Raw genomic sequence first — 16,294 nt, forward strand, 5'->3', positions numbered from 1 at the left:
AAAACATTTCTGATGGAAAACTTTTTCTTGGGAATTTTTTCTATGGTATAGAGGGAAATGTTATGATTATGATTAATTTTGTGGAATATTATAATAAATTGAAGGTCATTCTGAGTAAAAATTGATTACGGTTGGTTCAAATTATCTTTTTTCTAAGGAAAATGGTAAGACTTTATAAATATTAGGCAGTGATAGATTCACCCCCTTAAAAGAAGAATACGCCCCCTTTAAACAGAAACCATTAAGTTTTAATGCTTTGGAGTTAACGCGAGCTGTTAAAGGGGGGTGTATTCTTCTTTTAAAGGGGTGAATTCATCACTGCTCTAAATATTTCCCTTTCCCAACTTTTTCATAAATTTCCTGCAATATTTCCCTTTCTCATAATGCATTTCGGAATGGCTGTTGCATGAGAAAACAGCTACATTAGACTCACTTTTTTGAATAGCTAAAATTTTATTTAAAAATGGGTGCAGAGACTAATAAGATGGGGTTGAAGGATTGCTATCTTGGGTTGGGCTATAGTTGGCCTTAACCCGGGTTCAGGTGCACCCTTAAATAACAAAGTCGCCTCTTTATCAACCTCCGGACAAACAAGAATTAGATTTAATTGATCATCAAACCTTAAAATAGCGGCCACCTTTTATCATTTAAGAGGAAGTCTAAACTGAAGGGAGCCCTTGCAAAAAAGCGGTGAAAGGGCTCCCCCATTGGCTGCACATCACACCATCATGTTTGAATTTTCAGCCGTTATTAGGGTGATGTGTGCCAATAGGAGAGCTCTTTCACCTCTTTTTTGCAAAGGCTCCCTTCAGTCTCGAATTTCTCATCATTTAAACTCTCCTTGCCTTTTCGTCGGATGTCTTAATAATTGCACGAACCTAGCTTGTCTTTCCTTTTTTAATTGGCATGTGAGTTTTTTGGGAATTGTGATAACCTTTCACAGCTCTTTAAATGATAAATGACAAGACAGGTTAGTGCAAATATCAAAATATGGTTGTGGTGATATCATATCCCTTTGTTAAAATATTTAACCCTAAAATAAGAAGGTCCAAAACAAAGACAATCTCATTCATAAGATTGAAGATCTTCCATTCACAAGATTGAGGCGTGCAAAGAATCAATGGTTTAAAGACCCCATAAACAATGACTGCTTTATCCCACTTGATCCAGGGTCTAAGATCATCCAATGAACTTGTTCCATACAAAAAGGATGCTTGTTAAAACAGAGATTTAGAACAAGGAGAGGAGAGCCAATATAACAACAAAAAAATGAGTGCAAATATCATTTATCAAAAGAAAATTATAGTAGTAGAGCTGAATATTATATTAAAAATAATGTGGGGGCAAAAGCCACACTCAAATCGTTCCAAGATTTGCCTCTTCATACAAAAAAGAAAGGTTTAGAGAGCTTAAATAAATGCCAAAACACAAGTACAAGAGAAAGTCATGAAAAGAGACCCCATGCTATAAATTCCTCCTTTGCTCACAACACCGGCTGAAGTAAACCTAGAAATAATAATGACATTAAGCCCAGAAATAAGCAATAAATCAAGGACATTTTCTCATCAAACAACCTAAATTTCGGCAAATTTTGCCAAAAAAAAACAGGTAAAATTTAATGGAAATTCTACGAAACTCATGGAAAAGGAAATCGATGGACAATGATCAGAAACCTCAGAAACCACTTGACAGGCAATGATGATCACTACCTCACCGATGTTGAGTTTGTCGAGTTTGTCGTGAGCCCGAAACCGAATGGGAAGAGTGGGTCATAGTGTGAGTCACCAACGTTCATCGGGAGCTGGTCAACAGACTTGAACCAAGTGCGGGGGAGCTTCCCGGAGAATCCATAATCACCAAATAGGGCGTCGGTAATGCCTTGGCCTTCGGTGCCGGGAAGCCAAGCAGCCACTAGAGCATCCATTTTAGAAACATAAGGCTCAATCACAATGGGTCGGCCAGAGATCACAATGACTACACACTTAACAGAATCACACACATTCTCAATTGTGCTTGAGCCGGGGTCGGGGAGTGTCAAGTTGAGGCTGTCACCGCCAAATTCAGCGTAGGGGGGCTCTCCTACCACGACAATGGCATAGGAGAAGTCATTGGATTTGACAAAGTTGGGATCGGGGTTCTCGTTGTAGATGACGTTGGTGGATGAGTCCACAGTAGCTTTGACAGCGTCAAGGACTGTAGTTCCTGTTTGGGAGAAGGTAATCTAAATCAATTAATAAAGAGAATAAAAGAACCATGTGTTTGAGAACTAATGTAGTTCATATCAGAAATTTGGATTTTGTTTGGTGCATTTCAGACTAACATCTATCTATAATCTATAATATATACTAAGCATGTTTCTTTCCATAGTCATTCTCTTTCTTTCCAATAATTTTTTTACTGGAAAGCCTTTCTTTAAGCCTCATGTTTTGTTTCAATAGGGTGGGGGGCTTAGGCCCAAGCATAGCATGGGTGAGGGCCACTATTTTACACCTCATGCTATAAATGGGTGGGGGCCCAGCATTTTATAAACCATGCCTAGTATGGGTGGCCCACCATTCTACACCATGTGGTAGGCTGATGTGGTAGGTGGCCCACTATCTCCACCCAAACCCATGCATAGGGGTGGGGCCTACCATTTTACATGGTGCCAACGTTTTACACCTCCTGTTTTGGCGGGTGGGCCCCACCATCTCTACCCGAATCTATGCATAGGATGGAGCCCAACATTTTATCCCTAATGTTATTTATGATGTGGGTCCACCAATTCTATCCAAACCTCATGTTTTGATGCTGTGAGGCTTATCGTTTTACACCCATGCAAAGCATGGGGCCAGAATACTAGTCTAGGTATATACAACAAATTTGCTAGTCGAGTTGAATTGTTTAGGGCGGATCATGTTAGTACATTACAGTCGGGTATATGGTATAAAATACATGTGTGTTTAACTATCTTGATTTGATTTTGGCACTCCCTCTGTTTTATCCAACTTCTTGGACTGGCTGTTGATAGCTGGTTGGGAATTGTACCAGCCAATGAAAACAGTATGAAATAAATAGGATGGTGTGTGAATATGGAAAACAAGGCATAATCTAAGAGAAGAAAATAACAAGGAGCATTGAGAGAGATGTACCAATGGTGAGGCCATTTCCGCTAAGACCTTGCCACTCAATCGTCCACCCACCACATTGGTAGCCCAAGTTGTCCGCATGGCTTCCAGCAACGAGGATCTTTGGTGCCTTCTTGGGCAGTGGCAGTAATGGCTCATTGGCAGATTTTCCATTTTTCAACAGCACAAGTGATTTCCTTACAGCTTCCCTTGCCAATTCTCTATGCTCCTGTTCAAAATGGATTTAATCCAAACAGCAAGAGCATTATTGTCAATATAAAGACCATTTTTGGCATTCTCAAAAGATTACAGAAAAAACCCAGAATTTTAAAGATCATGACTCAACAGAGAGTAAATTAAGTAACGGTTTTGGAATCTGGGGCTATTAGAGAAAAATGGAAAATTTATGACCTAAGAACAAACAAACCATGGGATGATAGAAAATGTTAATGAACGTGCAACTTGGGGAGGCAGAAATCAGTTGCTTGAGGTGGGAATATGTTTTGAAGAAACAAAGGAGTTACAGGATAACATGATATTCCATACACCCTTAGATCCATCATAAGACTAACTAATCAGGCTTCATTTTCAACTCTTGAAAGATAAATTTCAGTTTCAAAAGTTTTGGGTCAAGGAGAAATGAATTGAGGGGAATAGGGGATCCGGGAAAAATTGGAAAAGTTAGATATTACATTTCACAACATGCCTTGTAGACCTAAAAGATTAATATATGTGCATCAAAAAGTTTTGCAATTAGAGGATATTTATTGCTAAAAAAGTAGGGAGTATTTTAGGAAGATTTTGCGTTGCTCCATTATCAAATAATTCGAAGACTTTCTGATTGGAAGTAATTCAGGGTACCAACATCTGGAATTTTTCTGCGTGACTGAACACGAACACCAATATTTTGTTTCAAGCAAAGCAGAGTTTTTGAAATATAGAGGACTGACTTACTAACCTGGCTTCCAAGCTGGTCTACGAGGCTAAGATCGGCCAAGGGGTTCTCAAACAGACCCATTGTGAATTTGACTCTCAAAATCCTTGTAACTGCATCATCAATTCGGCTCATAGGGATGACCTTGTTGTTGACTTGGTAGGTTAGATCATCGATGAATTCAGTATATTTGTAAGGAACCATAACCTGCAATACTCCCAAAGAAGAGATGGTAAAAGAAATATTGTTAATATTATTCATAAATAGAGATTTTTTTTTTACAATTTTGTGCAGCTTAAACATAGATGAAATTCTACTGGAACTCAATCATGCTTGAGTTGGCATAAAACTTATCAAGTACTCATTGAGTTTCCTTCCAAGTTACGAACATTAGTCGACCAGTTTTCTTGGATATTATTAATTATCAATCTTAACTTGGCCTGAGCCCTGATTGAATCAAGGGTGAACAATTCTCTGAAGAACTAGATTGGTTCTTTATGCAATTAAGATGGTACAAAAGCTCAAATTATCTCCCACCTATACACTGAGATTTTAAAAATAGTCTTACCTTTACCTTACATGCACTGAACTTTTAAAAATATTCTTGAGTTAATCTTAAAACAGTGATTAAGTACAGCTTTCTATTTCTTCATAAAATTCATAATACAGAACATTAAAACCCCCAAGTTTACACTGACCATGTCAATGCCGGCATGAACTCCAGCATGGATAGAATACGAGTAATTTGTATCAGGTGGAGATGTGATCCTGTCGATACCCTGCCAGTCCGAGATGACAAAACCCTGAAAAGATCCGTTTATAAGATATATCAATCAGAGGCAGTTGGTACCATTTTTTAGCAACCCCACAGGCACCCTCATTGCTTAATAAAGAGAAGGGAAATGTTCATAAAAATTATACCCTGAAATGGAGCTTGTTCTTGAGGAAATCAGTGACAAGATAGCGGTTAGCATGCATCTTATCCCCATTCCAACTCGAATAAGAAACCATGATAGTTGAGACACCTTTACTGATCGAATTGTAGTACGCAGGCATGTGGATGCTGAACAATCCGTGGGAATCGATGATGGTGTTGTTCTCGTCGATGCCCTTTTGGGTGCCACCATCGCCGACGAAATGCTTGGCACATGCAGCAACTTTGTTTCTACACAAAAAATTAAGTCATTTGGGTCATTTTCATACTCAGATGGATGCAGGCAATGTTAATAATTGGCATTCAGAAGTCAAGAGGCAAAAGCTATCTCCCTCATGCAGCCTCTTTTATGAAAACATCAAAATAAAGCCCTAGACCCAAAAAAAAATAAAAATAACTATCATCCAGTCCTTGTTTGTTCGAGTGTCGAGTCAAAATATTGAGACTGAATGAAAAATAAAATAAAAAATATCATCCATTCCTTGTTTGTTCGATCGTCGAGTCAAAATATTGGAATGTGCTTTCATTATTATAGAAGGTGATGCTATAAATAATGGATAGATCTTTTACAAGGGAACTATGCTTATGTGATTATGCTTTGTAATCGGGGGAACATGAGCCAAAACCCCTCAGGCATCAGCCGACAGAAAATCCAAGGTCTATCATGTAATAGCAAAATTGATTTGCATGGAATTAACTCCAGCAGATGAGAATTTGTACATTACAGTAATCGACTACAATGAAAAATGTTCAAATAAGAGGGTCTAGAGGGATCATTAGCTAAACTATACTAAAAATTTGCACAACCACTTATTACACTCAGTCTAAAAATATTGAATTTTTATTTGGAGAAACCATAGTTTGCAAATGCTCTTACTTTCCAGCAACATAAGGAATGCCCTTTTGAGAATTCGAGGGAATCTCTCCCTGCAAACCGGGGATGATCTCTGTCATTGCTTGGACAACCTTGGGATCTTCACTGTAACTCTCGTAGCATCGACCCCATCTAGGATCTCTACATACCTGTATGATAAGATTGGAAATAGAAAAAACAGTCAAAGCTGTGAGCCTTTAATTTGAACCCATACTACTTAGTATTTGGTGAAAGTATCTAAAAAATACAGCAATTAGCTGGAAGCTTTGGTTGAATTAGTTCTTTACCGCAATACATGGAGCAAAAGCATAAGGAATGCCTGTTGCTCTAACTTCAAGAGCAGTTGCAGAACCGATCCTCTTCACAAGTTCAGGATCCCTAGTAGACAATGACAAGTTCATAAAAAAGCCAGGAAAGACAAAAAAATTGGGCCATTAAGTAGGACCCAGTTCCCAATGGGGCGGTCATCAATGCCTTAATCATACATACAAACAAAAGATTAAAGAACAAAGATAAGAACCTTTGGGAAATGATATCAGCACTACATTTTTTTATAATGGAATTCCATCATTAATCACTTCTCTGATTGGCTATCGAAAGCGTCATAGGAATTGTAAATGACTGGAATTGAGAATAATTAAGTTTTTGATCATTGGCTCATATATTTTGTTTAAAGACTACACTAATACCAGAGCAGCGATTACTCCGTTACAGCTTATATCATTCACTCAATAAAAAGCTGATTCTCCTGAAAATTTTCATAGCAGCATCAAGCAATTATATTTAAATTCTGAACTCAAATAGAACTTGCCTGGTAGCTCCAAGTCCCACATTGTGAGGGAATATTGTTGCATTGTAGACATTGTTATGACCATGAACAGCATCAATTCCATAGATCATTGGAATCCCCAGACGTGTAGAGAGACAACCCTTTTGGAAGTCATTCACCATATTGATCCAACTCTCTGCGGAAGCCTTTGGAGCAGGCACACTCCCTCCACCACTCAATAAGCTCCCTGAAAATTATCTTATTAAATTAAGTAGAGGAATTGCATTGGTAAGAAAGAAGTCCAAGTCAAGAGTAGTGTAAATGTTTACCAATGAAGTACTTGTTCATGATCTCAGCAGATGCAACTGATCGTTCGATTTGTGTCATTTGACCAATCTTTTCTTCTAGAGTCATCCGGCTAAGAAGATCTTTAATTCGAACAGGAAGTGGCTGTTTAGGGTCTTTGTACTTCGTATAACTGGCTTCTACAAGTGACTCCCAGCAACACAGGAATAGAAGAGCCAATAAAGGGGCTCTAAGTCTTGCCATCTTCAATCTGTCTCACAGGTCACAACTTCCCCTAATTTGTCTCTGACCCCAAGAAATAAAATAAATGGACTCAGCTTGCAGAGCCAGGTGAGGAAAAACCAGAAAGGTTCTTTGAAAGATTTCATTACAAAAGATGAAGAAAAAAAAAAAAAAAACCCAATGAAGACACAATTTGGGTTTCAGCCTAAATACTTGAAGAGTTGATAAAAATTACCAGCCTAAATACACGATTTGGCAGGTGACAAAATATGAGAAACAGGTGAGTAAGAAGAATCAAATCGTGGGAAGAATTGCACAAGTAATAGAATTACCAAATCTTAAATAACAAGGTATTCAAAGAATTCGGATAACCTGGCTATGAGTTGATAAAAAATTAAAAGCAATTATTCATGAGAATGCAATTTGTTAGACGAATCAAAAGGCTCAAAAGATGAAACACCATTTTTTCGTTTTCTGATACATAAAATTTGTTGGACAAATTTGAGCATATCATAAAAAAAGAAAGAAAGAACAGTGACAGTTAAAAGCCTCATATCTAAAACCCGTAGAGTTAAAACTGATAAAAATCAGAAGCAACAGCCAACAGGTAAAACCAAAGACAGACAGATATGCATGCTCGGCCTTTAGGAACTAGAACTAAAAGAACTTTCAGAGACAGAGTATAACTAGACGCATAAACACAAGAAAAACTGAATTGAAAAAAAAAAAAAGAAAAAAAAAAAGAAGAAGAAAGCAATTAAATCTGAAACAGAAAATGCAACATTAAATCTGAAACAATATGTAAGTCTCAAAATCCAAAAAAAGAAAGATACAAACTGAAGAGCATAGACAGATGGAGATAATGAGAGGTGATACTGGGTAAGAAATAAAATTAAAAAAAAAAACTAAAAATGGCTACAATAATACCGTATCTGTAATATCTACAAATACGCACATGAACCTCAAAGATTCTGATACAACACGCCTATGGTTATTTGCTTGCGTTAGTAGAAGGAAGTCATCTTTGATATTTAGCTAATAAAGTAGTTAAATGTCCAGAGGTAGGTAAGTTTAAAGAGTCACTTAAGGAGTCATCTTTGTGTGAGAGTTATCTTTGTGTGAGTCTTCATGGTAGAGCATTTAAAAATAAATAGGATATGTGTTTGTTTCCTTATATTTAAAGATACATTTTGAATAAATGAAAAAGGCAGGCATATTTTCAACAGAATTGTTTCTTTTAAGTGGTCTGGGTTTCCCTCTAACCAAACCATCTAACTCCATTGCTAGAAATCAGGCCTTTAACACCTTCAAAGCAGCGAGAAATCAGCAAGACCCACAGCTATAGAGTATGTGAAAAAGAGGACTAGAACCCCCAAAACACACATTTTCAACATGTGCAAGTTGTTATAACTAAACACGAATTTAAAACACCAATATCTAGAAAGCTAAAGTCGAATGAAATTACAAAAGTAAATTCAACAACAAAAGGGAAAGAAAAACTATAGAAAAATTAAAACCAAAACTTCATCACTCACAGGGAGTTAGAAATAAACGAACATTTCATGATCTACAGAGCTAAAAAATCTCAGAACACTTAATAAAGCAAAGGATCCACATTTTATAAACCTAAAAAGAAAACCAGAGGAAAATCCAACATTGATGCTCTTAAAAACAAAACAAAAACACTCATTCAACAGATTAAACTTGAAAAAAAAAAAAAAAAAACACGAATGTCACTCCTTAATGATAAAAAAAAACCTAGAAAAAGCATCAGCATTCATCACATCCTAGCTTAAATCACGAAAAAAAAACATGTATAGAAAGCTACAAAGCTAGAGATAGAGAATGATAAGAAAAAAGAAGTCTAAAAAATCAATTAGGAGAACAAGAAGGGAAGAAATCTTACGAAAGGAAGAAACCCTAGCTCTCTCTCTCTATCTATGGCTCTTTGGATTTCGAGCTTGGAAGAAGAGCAGAGGAAGAGTGGCTTTTTTGGCTCTAAACATTGATCGATGAAGGCTTTAACGGGAAGTGATATATTCACCCCTTGTTTTTTATATGGGACAGCCCCCTCTCCTGACTAGTAGTATTTTGTACAAGAGGGGGCTGTTCCAGGTAAAAGAAGGGGAGAGAAATATATCATTTCCCTTAACACATTAACTGTGGGACCCACCTGTAGAACAAACTTTCTCTCCTATCGTGGGAACGTGGGTAAGAAAACCTGTTGAATTGTTTCAGTTGGTAGTTTGTGAAATGACGTAATTGTCCTTTAACCATTGATGAAGAAAAAATTTTCTCATGAAATAGATTTCCACAAATCAATTTTTCGTGGAAATAGCCAATTGAGATTGAGATCACCCACCTTGATCGGATGATTCTAACCCTTGATCTAGTAAATCCCCCCCTCCCCCCTTTTTTTTTTAATTTTTGTTTTACACATGGATGTGCTTTCGGCGTGAGACCATGATCACGTGGGTGACCTCATGATGGTCTACAACATCGACGGTCTCGATTAGATATCTAAGTCCATGTGTGGGACCCACAATTGATAATTAGCATAGATCCAAAAGGGTGCCTGCTCGCCGCCCCCCCTAGTAGTTCTAATGCACACTTATCATGTGGGTCCCAGACTTGTTTTTTATGGAATAAAAAAGATGGTTCTAGCTGGTCGTGAGAAAATTGGCGAAGTTTTCAAACGATATGGTTCAAAGTTATAAAATAAAGTTCAAAATTTGACCGTTGGAAGCAACCCTAATCCCAATATTAATGACTTTTTTATACTGTGTCTGAAGGTAGGTGCTTGGGTAGTGATGATATGTTCCACTTTTTTAATTGGGACATCCCCCTCTACTGTATTTATGACTACTCTTTTACTCTACAGGGGGCTGCCCCAAGTAAACAAAAAGTGAATATACCATAGATGGGCCCACTATTTTTAAATATACTTGCACACATGTCGTATAAAAAATTGTATTGATTGAGCATATTTATTTACTATATTAATTTTAAGAAAAAAAAAGAATAGGGTGATGATAAATTCACACCCTTTGTAGGGTGACTATCGTCTCCCAAAAAATATATAAGGCTTTCGTTCCTTTCTGCTCTGTTTGGTTGCTGGGTGTTTTTTGTTCCCAGGATTTATGTGGGTAAAGATTTAGTGGTCACATCAGCTTTTTCTTGCTCACATCAGCAAAATCTTGTCTTGAAAAGGGTGTTCTCTCTTTCTCTCTCTACCCTCTCTCTCCACTCATCATAATATCTTTCTCTAATTAATGCTTGTCCCCTCTTTTGTCTCCTACCTTTACCCACATAAATCCCAAGACAAAAAAAAACCCGGCATCCAAACAGAGCATTCGACACATAAAATTTGTTTTATGTTCAACATTAAACAAATTTTACTTCGAAAGGAACGGAGCCTAAAGGACTAATAGTAATCTCGTCTTTGATAAATACAATTAATTAATTGAAAAAATGAGATTCGGGAGGGGTTGAAAATAACAAAAATAAAAGAAAGGGGTAAATTTATTATTTCCCTCAACCAATGTGGGGCCCACATGTGGAACAACTCTCTTCCCCATCGTGAGCACGTGGGCCATTGTCTTCATCCTAATGTTAGGCAAGTAAAATCCTTTTTTTGTGAAATGACGTAATTGTACCCCTCTAGTCTATTTATGACTATTCTTTCTCCAGAACCAAAAAACACTTTTTCTTTTTCTTTTTTTTCAAATCAAGAGGAAACAGGGGGTGTGGAAATATCAAACAAGGGGTGTGGAAATATCATACCAAGGAATTGCCGCCTGCTATTAGTGTGTTTTAGTATGTTGCGCAGGTGCGCAACGTGTGCACGGCCCACGTCTAGAACAACTTTCTTCTCAATCGTGTGTTGGGCATTGTCTCTATTCTAATTTAGGCAAGAAAACTCCTTTTAGTTGGTGGTTCTTTTGTGAAATGACGTAAGTGTCCATTAAGATGAAAAATCTATGGAAAATTGGAAATGATATCACCAATATCCTGAAAAATCTATGGAAATGATATTGCCACTACCATATTTTGATCATCTCACTCCTCACTTTATTAAAAAGTACAGTATGGCCCGCACCGTAGGATGATCCAAACCGTCCATTAGATGGGCCACAGCCTAAATAGGTTGTGCCCCAAAAATGATTTCCATAGGTTGATCCTAACCCTCTGATCTACAGAGAGACTAAATATTAGAGGGTTGATCCTAACCCTCTATAGATTGGAGGGGTATAATCAACCTATGGAAATCAGTTTTGGGGCACAACCTGTTTAGGTTGTGGCCCATCCAATGGACGGTTTGGATCATCCTATGGTGCGGGCCATACCGTACTTTTTAATGAAGTGAGGAGTGAGATCATCAAAATACTGTAGTGGTGATATCATTTCCCAAAATCTATTTCAATTTGTAAAAGATCCTATACCAATAATGAAACAGATTTCCTTAAAATTTGATTTTCTTTAGAATGAGATTTTTGTGGATGTTTATTAAATTTGAGGAATGATAGATGCAAGGGCGCCCTTTAGAGAACTTCTTGTGTAAGCTAATATAGAAAGACTTCCTTTATTCTTCCTTTTTTGCATTTAGTTTTAGGTAATACTAGTAAAAATGAACGAGCAGTTCATTTACACAAACAACTTCCTTTACATCCGCAGAGAGGGAAAAAAATAAGTGCACATGCACACTACACTAACAAGTATCGGCCAAAAGGCTCTCACATACCTGGGCCTTTCTTCATTAAATGCTTGTATCCATTTATAAAAGGAAAAATTACATATACACCCCTGTGGTTTGGCCATTTTCCGCTTAAAATCCTGGGTTTGGAAGTTACCAACGACACCCCCTCAACTTTCTGACATTTTAAAGTAGACCCCCTCCGTTGATGGTCCGTTAGTTTAACCTGACGGAATGACTAAAACTAACCATGGTTAATATTTTGAGGACAAAAATACCCTTCATCACTGGTTTTAAGCTATTTGCAAAGGGATTAGGGTTACGCCATTTCCCACCGCCGCCGTCGCCATCTCCAGCCACCGCCGTCACCTCCACCACAGACAATGAAACCCCACCCCATGGCTACATCATACCCACATTTCAAGAAAAAAAAACATTGATAAAAACAAAAAAAATTCCTAAAATATTAGGGTTTATGTGCAAATCATGATAATGATGTGAATAAAGACAAATAAAACTCCTAAATCGAGGGTTTATGTTGATAAATAAACAAGGGTTTGAATTAAACTTTAATTTTCACTTTTAAAGTATGAAAACCCTAATTTCAGTTGGGGGAAGACGAGGGTAAAACAGTCATTTCCCCCTTTCTGTCCAACCGGGGGACACACTTTTGAAAAATTGTTAAGAAGGGTTGATAACCCCCTTTTGAGAGTTTGATAACCCCATTTACAGACTTGATAAGCCCCTTTCATAGACTTGATAACCCCCATTCTGTCCCCTGTTGGCAATTCTCGTATTTTGATATCCCCCATTGATAATTTTTCCATAAATTAAAGGCAACAGCTGGTGTTCGTTTTTGGACATTTGTAGACTTGTAGTGGGAATTAAAGTGAAAAAGTAGGGCAGAAAAAAGTTAAGGATTTACGCTTTAATAAGGTAGTAAACGAGTAATGGAATAAAAAAAGATCGTTCTGGCTAGTTGTGATTCTATGGGCAAGTTAAAAAAACAATGATGATCTGACGAACCTGGTTCAAAATTATAAAATAGAGTTCAAAATTTGACCGTTGGAAGCAACCCTAATCCCAATTTTAATATGAGTTTTTATATGATGTCTCAAGGTAGGTGCAAGTACTTTTCTTTATTTTGGGAAGTATTCAAAATTATATAAAAAAGTTCAAAATTTGACCGTTGGAAGCAACCCTAATCCCAATTTTAATATGAGTTTTTATATGATGTCTCAAGGTAGGTGCAAGTACTTTTCTTTTTTTGGGAAGTATTCAAAATTATATAAAAAAGTTCAAAATTTGACCGTTGGAAGCAACCCTAATCCCAATATTAATAAGTTGTTGTGTGGTGTCTGAAGGTAGGTGCAGGTACTTTTTTTTTCTTTTTTTTTTTGGGGATAGCCCCCTCTAGTGTAAAAGAGCAGTCATAAATATAATAGAGGGGGCTGTCCCAAGTATAAAAAGGGGGCCAATATGTCATCCCCCCCCCCCTTGTTTTGAAAACAGTGGGACCCACTTGGTTTCCATTATCCAAACCATTCACTTGTTGGGCTCTGATCTAGATAGGCCGCGAACCAAAAGCCATCCACATAGGATGATCCTAACCGTCCGATTTGTAGAGTTTTGAATAATATGACCACTCTCAACCTATCAACTAATCAGTTGGGAACATCTTATGGAGATGATTTTTGGGATACAACTTATATTAGTCGGGATCCAACAAATGAATGGTTTAGATCATCGAAAAACCATGTGGGCCCCATCATTTTTAAAAAGGGATAACTAGTGCCCTGTTAAGGTGCTATAAAATGTAATTTTACATTTGATTTTAGAAGCAAATGTAATTTCAAACTTGTAAAATTCTCAAAAACATTCTCAAAAGTCAAAAACAGTGTAAAATTACCTTTTATGGCACCTTAATTAAAGGCACTTGCAAGACCCTTTTAAAAACACTTGCACATGTGTCATACAAAAATTGTATTAATTGAGCATATTTACGTACTATATTATTTTTATGAAAAAAAAAAAAAAGGAAATGTTATTATTTTGATGAGGGCACTCCTCACTTTATTAAAAGTACGGTATGGCCCTTACCATAGGATGGTCCAAACCGTCCATTAGATGGGCCACAGCCTAAATAGGTTGTGCCCCAAAAATCATTTCCATAGGTTGATCCTAACCCTCCGATCTACTGAGGTTAGGATCAACCCTCTAACATTCAGATCGGAGGGTTATCATCAACCTATGGAAATGATTTTTGGGGCACAACCTATGTAGGCTGTGGCACATCTAATGGACGGTTTGGATCATCCTATGGTGCCGGCCATAACGTACTTTTAATAAAGTGAGGAGTGCCCTCATCAAAATACAGTAGTGCTGATAACATTTCCCAAAAATATTATAAATGACTATTGGCAAGCTCATTTTTGATAAATAAACGACCATGACTCCGCGCACATGAGGCATGTGTTCTTGATGATTGAGATCGTTCATTTAATGGGCCGTTGTCATTTATCAAGCAAAATACAATTCATCAATCAATTAAAACAAATAAGATTCAAGACTAATTGAGAATAACAAAAAAATAAAAAAATTTAATTGTTAGTAAGATAAATCTAACATACTTATGGGTATTCCTAACTAATAAATCTAATACGATTAAATTGAAGGAATAAAATCTTGAATCAGCAAAGGACTTGCCATTCAAGAAAAAAAAATTCTTGAATCTGCTAATCCTATAAAATGAGTGCAGCTAAAGGTAATATATCTTCTAAAAACCATTAGTTCAAAAGAGAGAATAGACAAATCTAGGATTATAACAAGGGGAATGCTATCAACACAGCTATGTTTTAATAATTGCACAAACCCAGCTTGTCTTTTCTATTTTAATGGGCTTGTGAGAGCTTTTTGGGAACTGTAATAAATGGAAAATATTTGGCATGTTTTGATATTTTCACTAACTCATCTTGTCTTTTAAGTATTTAAAGAGCTGATACCACTTCCCTACAATAAAGGGAAAATATTTGCAAAATACATGTAATGTTCGAAAATGTATGAATCAATAATAAAGATATGTCAGTCTCCATTCACGAGGTGGCTTAATTGGACTAGAATACTGAATAGATACATAGTGGGACCAGCGCTAATCCCATAAGATATGTCCATCGCGAAAAGCCTTTTGCGATGGACCCTAGCAAATCCCATTGAATGAAGACAACAACAACTTTTGCCTCCATTAGGGGTGTAAACGAGCCGAGACGAGCCTGGCCAGACTCGGCTCGGCTCGGCTCGGCTCGTTAAGCTCAAAAGCTCGGCTCAGGCTCGAACCAGGCTCGGGCTCGGCTTGGCTCGGTCAGGCTCGAGAGCCTTACCGAGCTCGGGTTATATTCAGTTCACACCCCTCATCTTCCCTGGATAGCCCTATCTAGTGTAATTTGACTACTTTTTTTACACTATGGGGGGTGGTCCAAGTAACAAATGGGGTTCCAAAAATGAAGTGATATATTTTGCCTCCCCCGTTCACTCCATGGACAACCCTTTTAGTGTATATATTAATATATAATATATGAGGAAAATGATTGTACGCTCGAGTGTACCAAGCTTATGGTACGCTCAAGTGCCCAATCACATGTGGGCCCACTTTGTTAGGATGATCCAAAGCATTCATTTGAAAGGCCCTTACATAGATGGGGTGTGTACCAAAAATCAGCTCCATAGGATCATCCTAACCCATCCATTTGTGGAGGTCAAAATGGACAGACACTGTTTGTCTACAAATATGCCCATTTTTGCCCTCCACTTTTGGAGGGGCTAGGATGATTCAATGGAGCTGATTTTTGGTACACACCCTATCTATGATAGGGCCTTGCAAATGAATGCTTTGGATCACCACAAAAAATGTGGGACCCATGTGATTGGGCACTCGAGTGTACCATAAGCTTGGTACGCTCGAGCGTACAATCCTTTTCCTCATAATATATATATTAAATTCTTAACAAGCATTAACAAGCCGGGCTCGGCTCGTTAAGCTTAACAAGCCTGGAGAGCCGGCTCAGCTCGTTAAGAATTCGAGCCGAGCTCGAGCGAGCTTCCGAGCCCGAGCCAAAATTGACACCCTTAGCCTCCATTCATGGCTGGTGTGACGTGCTAATAAATTTTAGGATCATCCTATGGAGAAGATTTGCTAGCCACCTTTGCAGCCACATCAACGAATAAGTTTTAGGATCATCCTATGGAGAAGATTTCCCGTACAGTAACTATGTTGGGGCCCAACAAATGAATGGTTTATTAAATCCCCCAAACAACATGGGCTCCACTGTATTTTTGAGCTGCACATGGGCCCATTGAGGATTTTCAGTTGCTCAAAAATTTAAAAAAACAGAGAGTTCTGATTAGATGATCCTAACCATCAGATTAGGCAAGGCCTGAGGACTACACGTGCGTAAGCCA

General features: G+C 37.6%; 1 protein-coding gene across 3 annotated transcripts; it reads right to left on the bottom strand.

The window, feature by feature from the left end:
• Positions 1-1,300: 1,300 nt before the first annotated feature.
• On the bottom strand, positions 1,301-9,196 carry LOC143885112 (uncharacterized). 3 transcript variants are annotated; one of them, XM_077389108.1, is made up of 11 exons: positions 9,053-9,196; positions 6,948-7,209; positions 6,661-6,865; positions 6,137-6,227; positions 5,853-5,998; positions 4,963-5,206; positions 4,740-4,844; positions 4,066-4,248; positions 3,132-3,336; positions 1,710-2,202; positions 1,301-1,506 (listed from the first exon to the last, which is right to left on the bottom strand). In XM_077389108.1, the coding sequence occupies exons 2-11, from the start codon at positions 7,165-7,167 to the stop codon at positions 1,410-1,412; spliced, it is 1,989 nt and encodes a 662-aa protein (XP_077245223.1). In that variant the 5' UTR covers positions 7,168-7,209; positions 9,053-9,196; the 3' UTR covers positions 1,301-1,409. The 3 variants fall into 3 exon arrangements, with proteins under 3 accessions (XP_077245223.1, XP_077245224.1, XP_077245225.1); XM_077389109.1 differs by lacking the exon at positions 9,053-9,196 and adding an exon at positions 8,102-8,224; XM_077389110.1 differs by lacking the exon at positions 9,053-9,196 and adding an exon at positions 8,074-8,165.
• Positions 9,197-16,294: the final 7,098 nt, after the last annotated feature.

Source organism: Tasmannia lanceolata, unplaced genomic scaffold (genome assembly GCF_043159265.1).
Source record: "Tasmannia lanceolata isolate RefF3 unplaced genomic scaffold, GAP_Taslan_0.1 ptg000008l, whole genome shotgun sequence".
Classification (NCBI taxonomy): domain Eukaryota; kingdom Viridiplantae; phylum Streptophyta; class Magnoliopsida; order Canellales; family Winteraceae; genus Tasmannia; species Tasmannia lanceolata.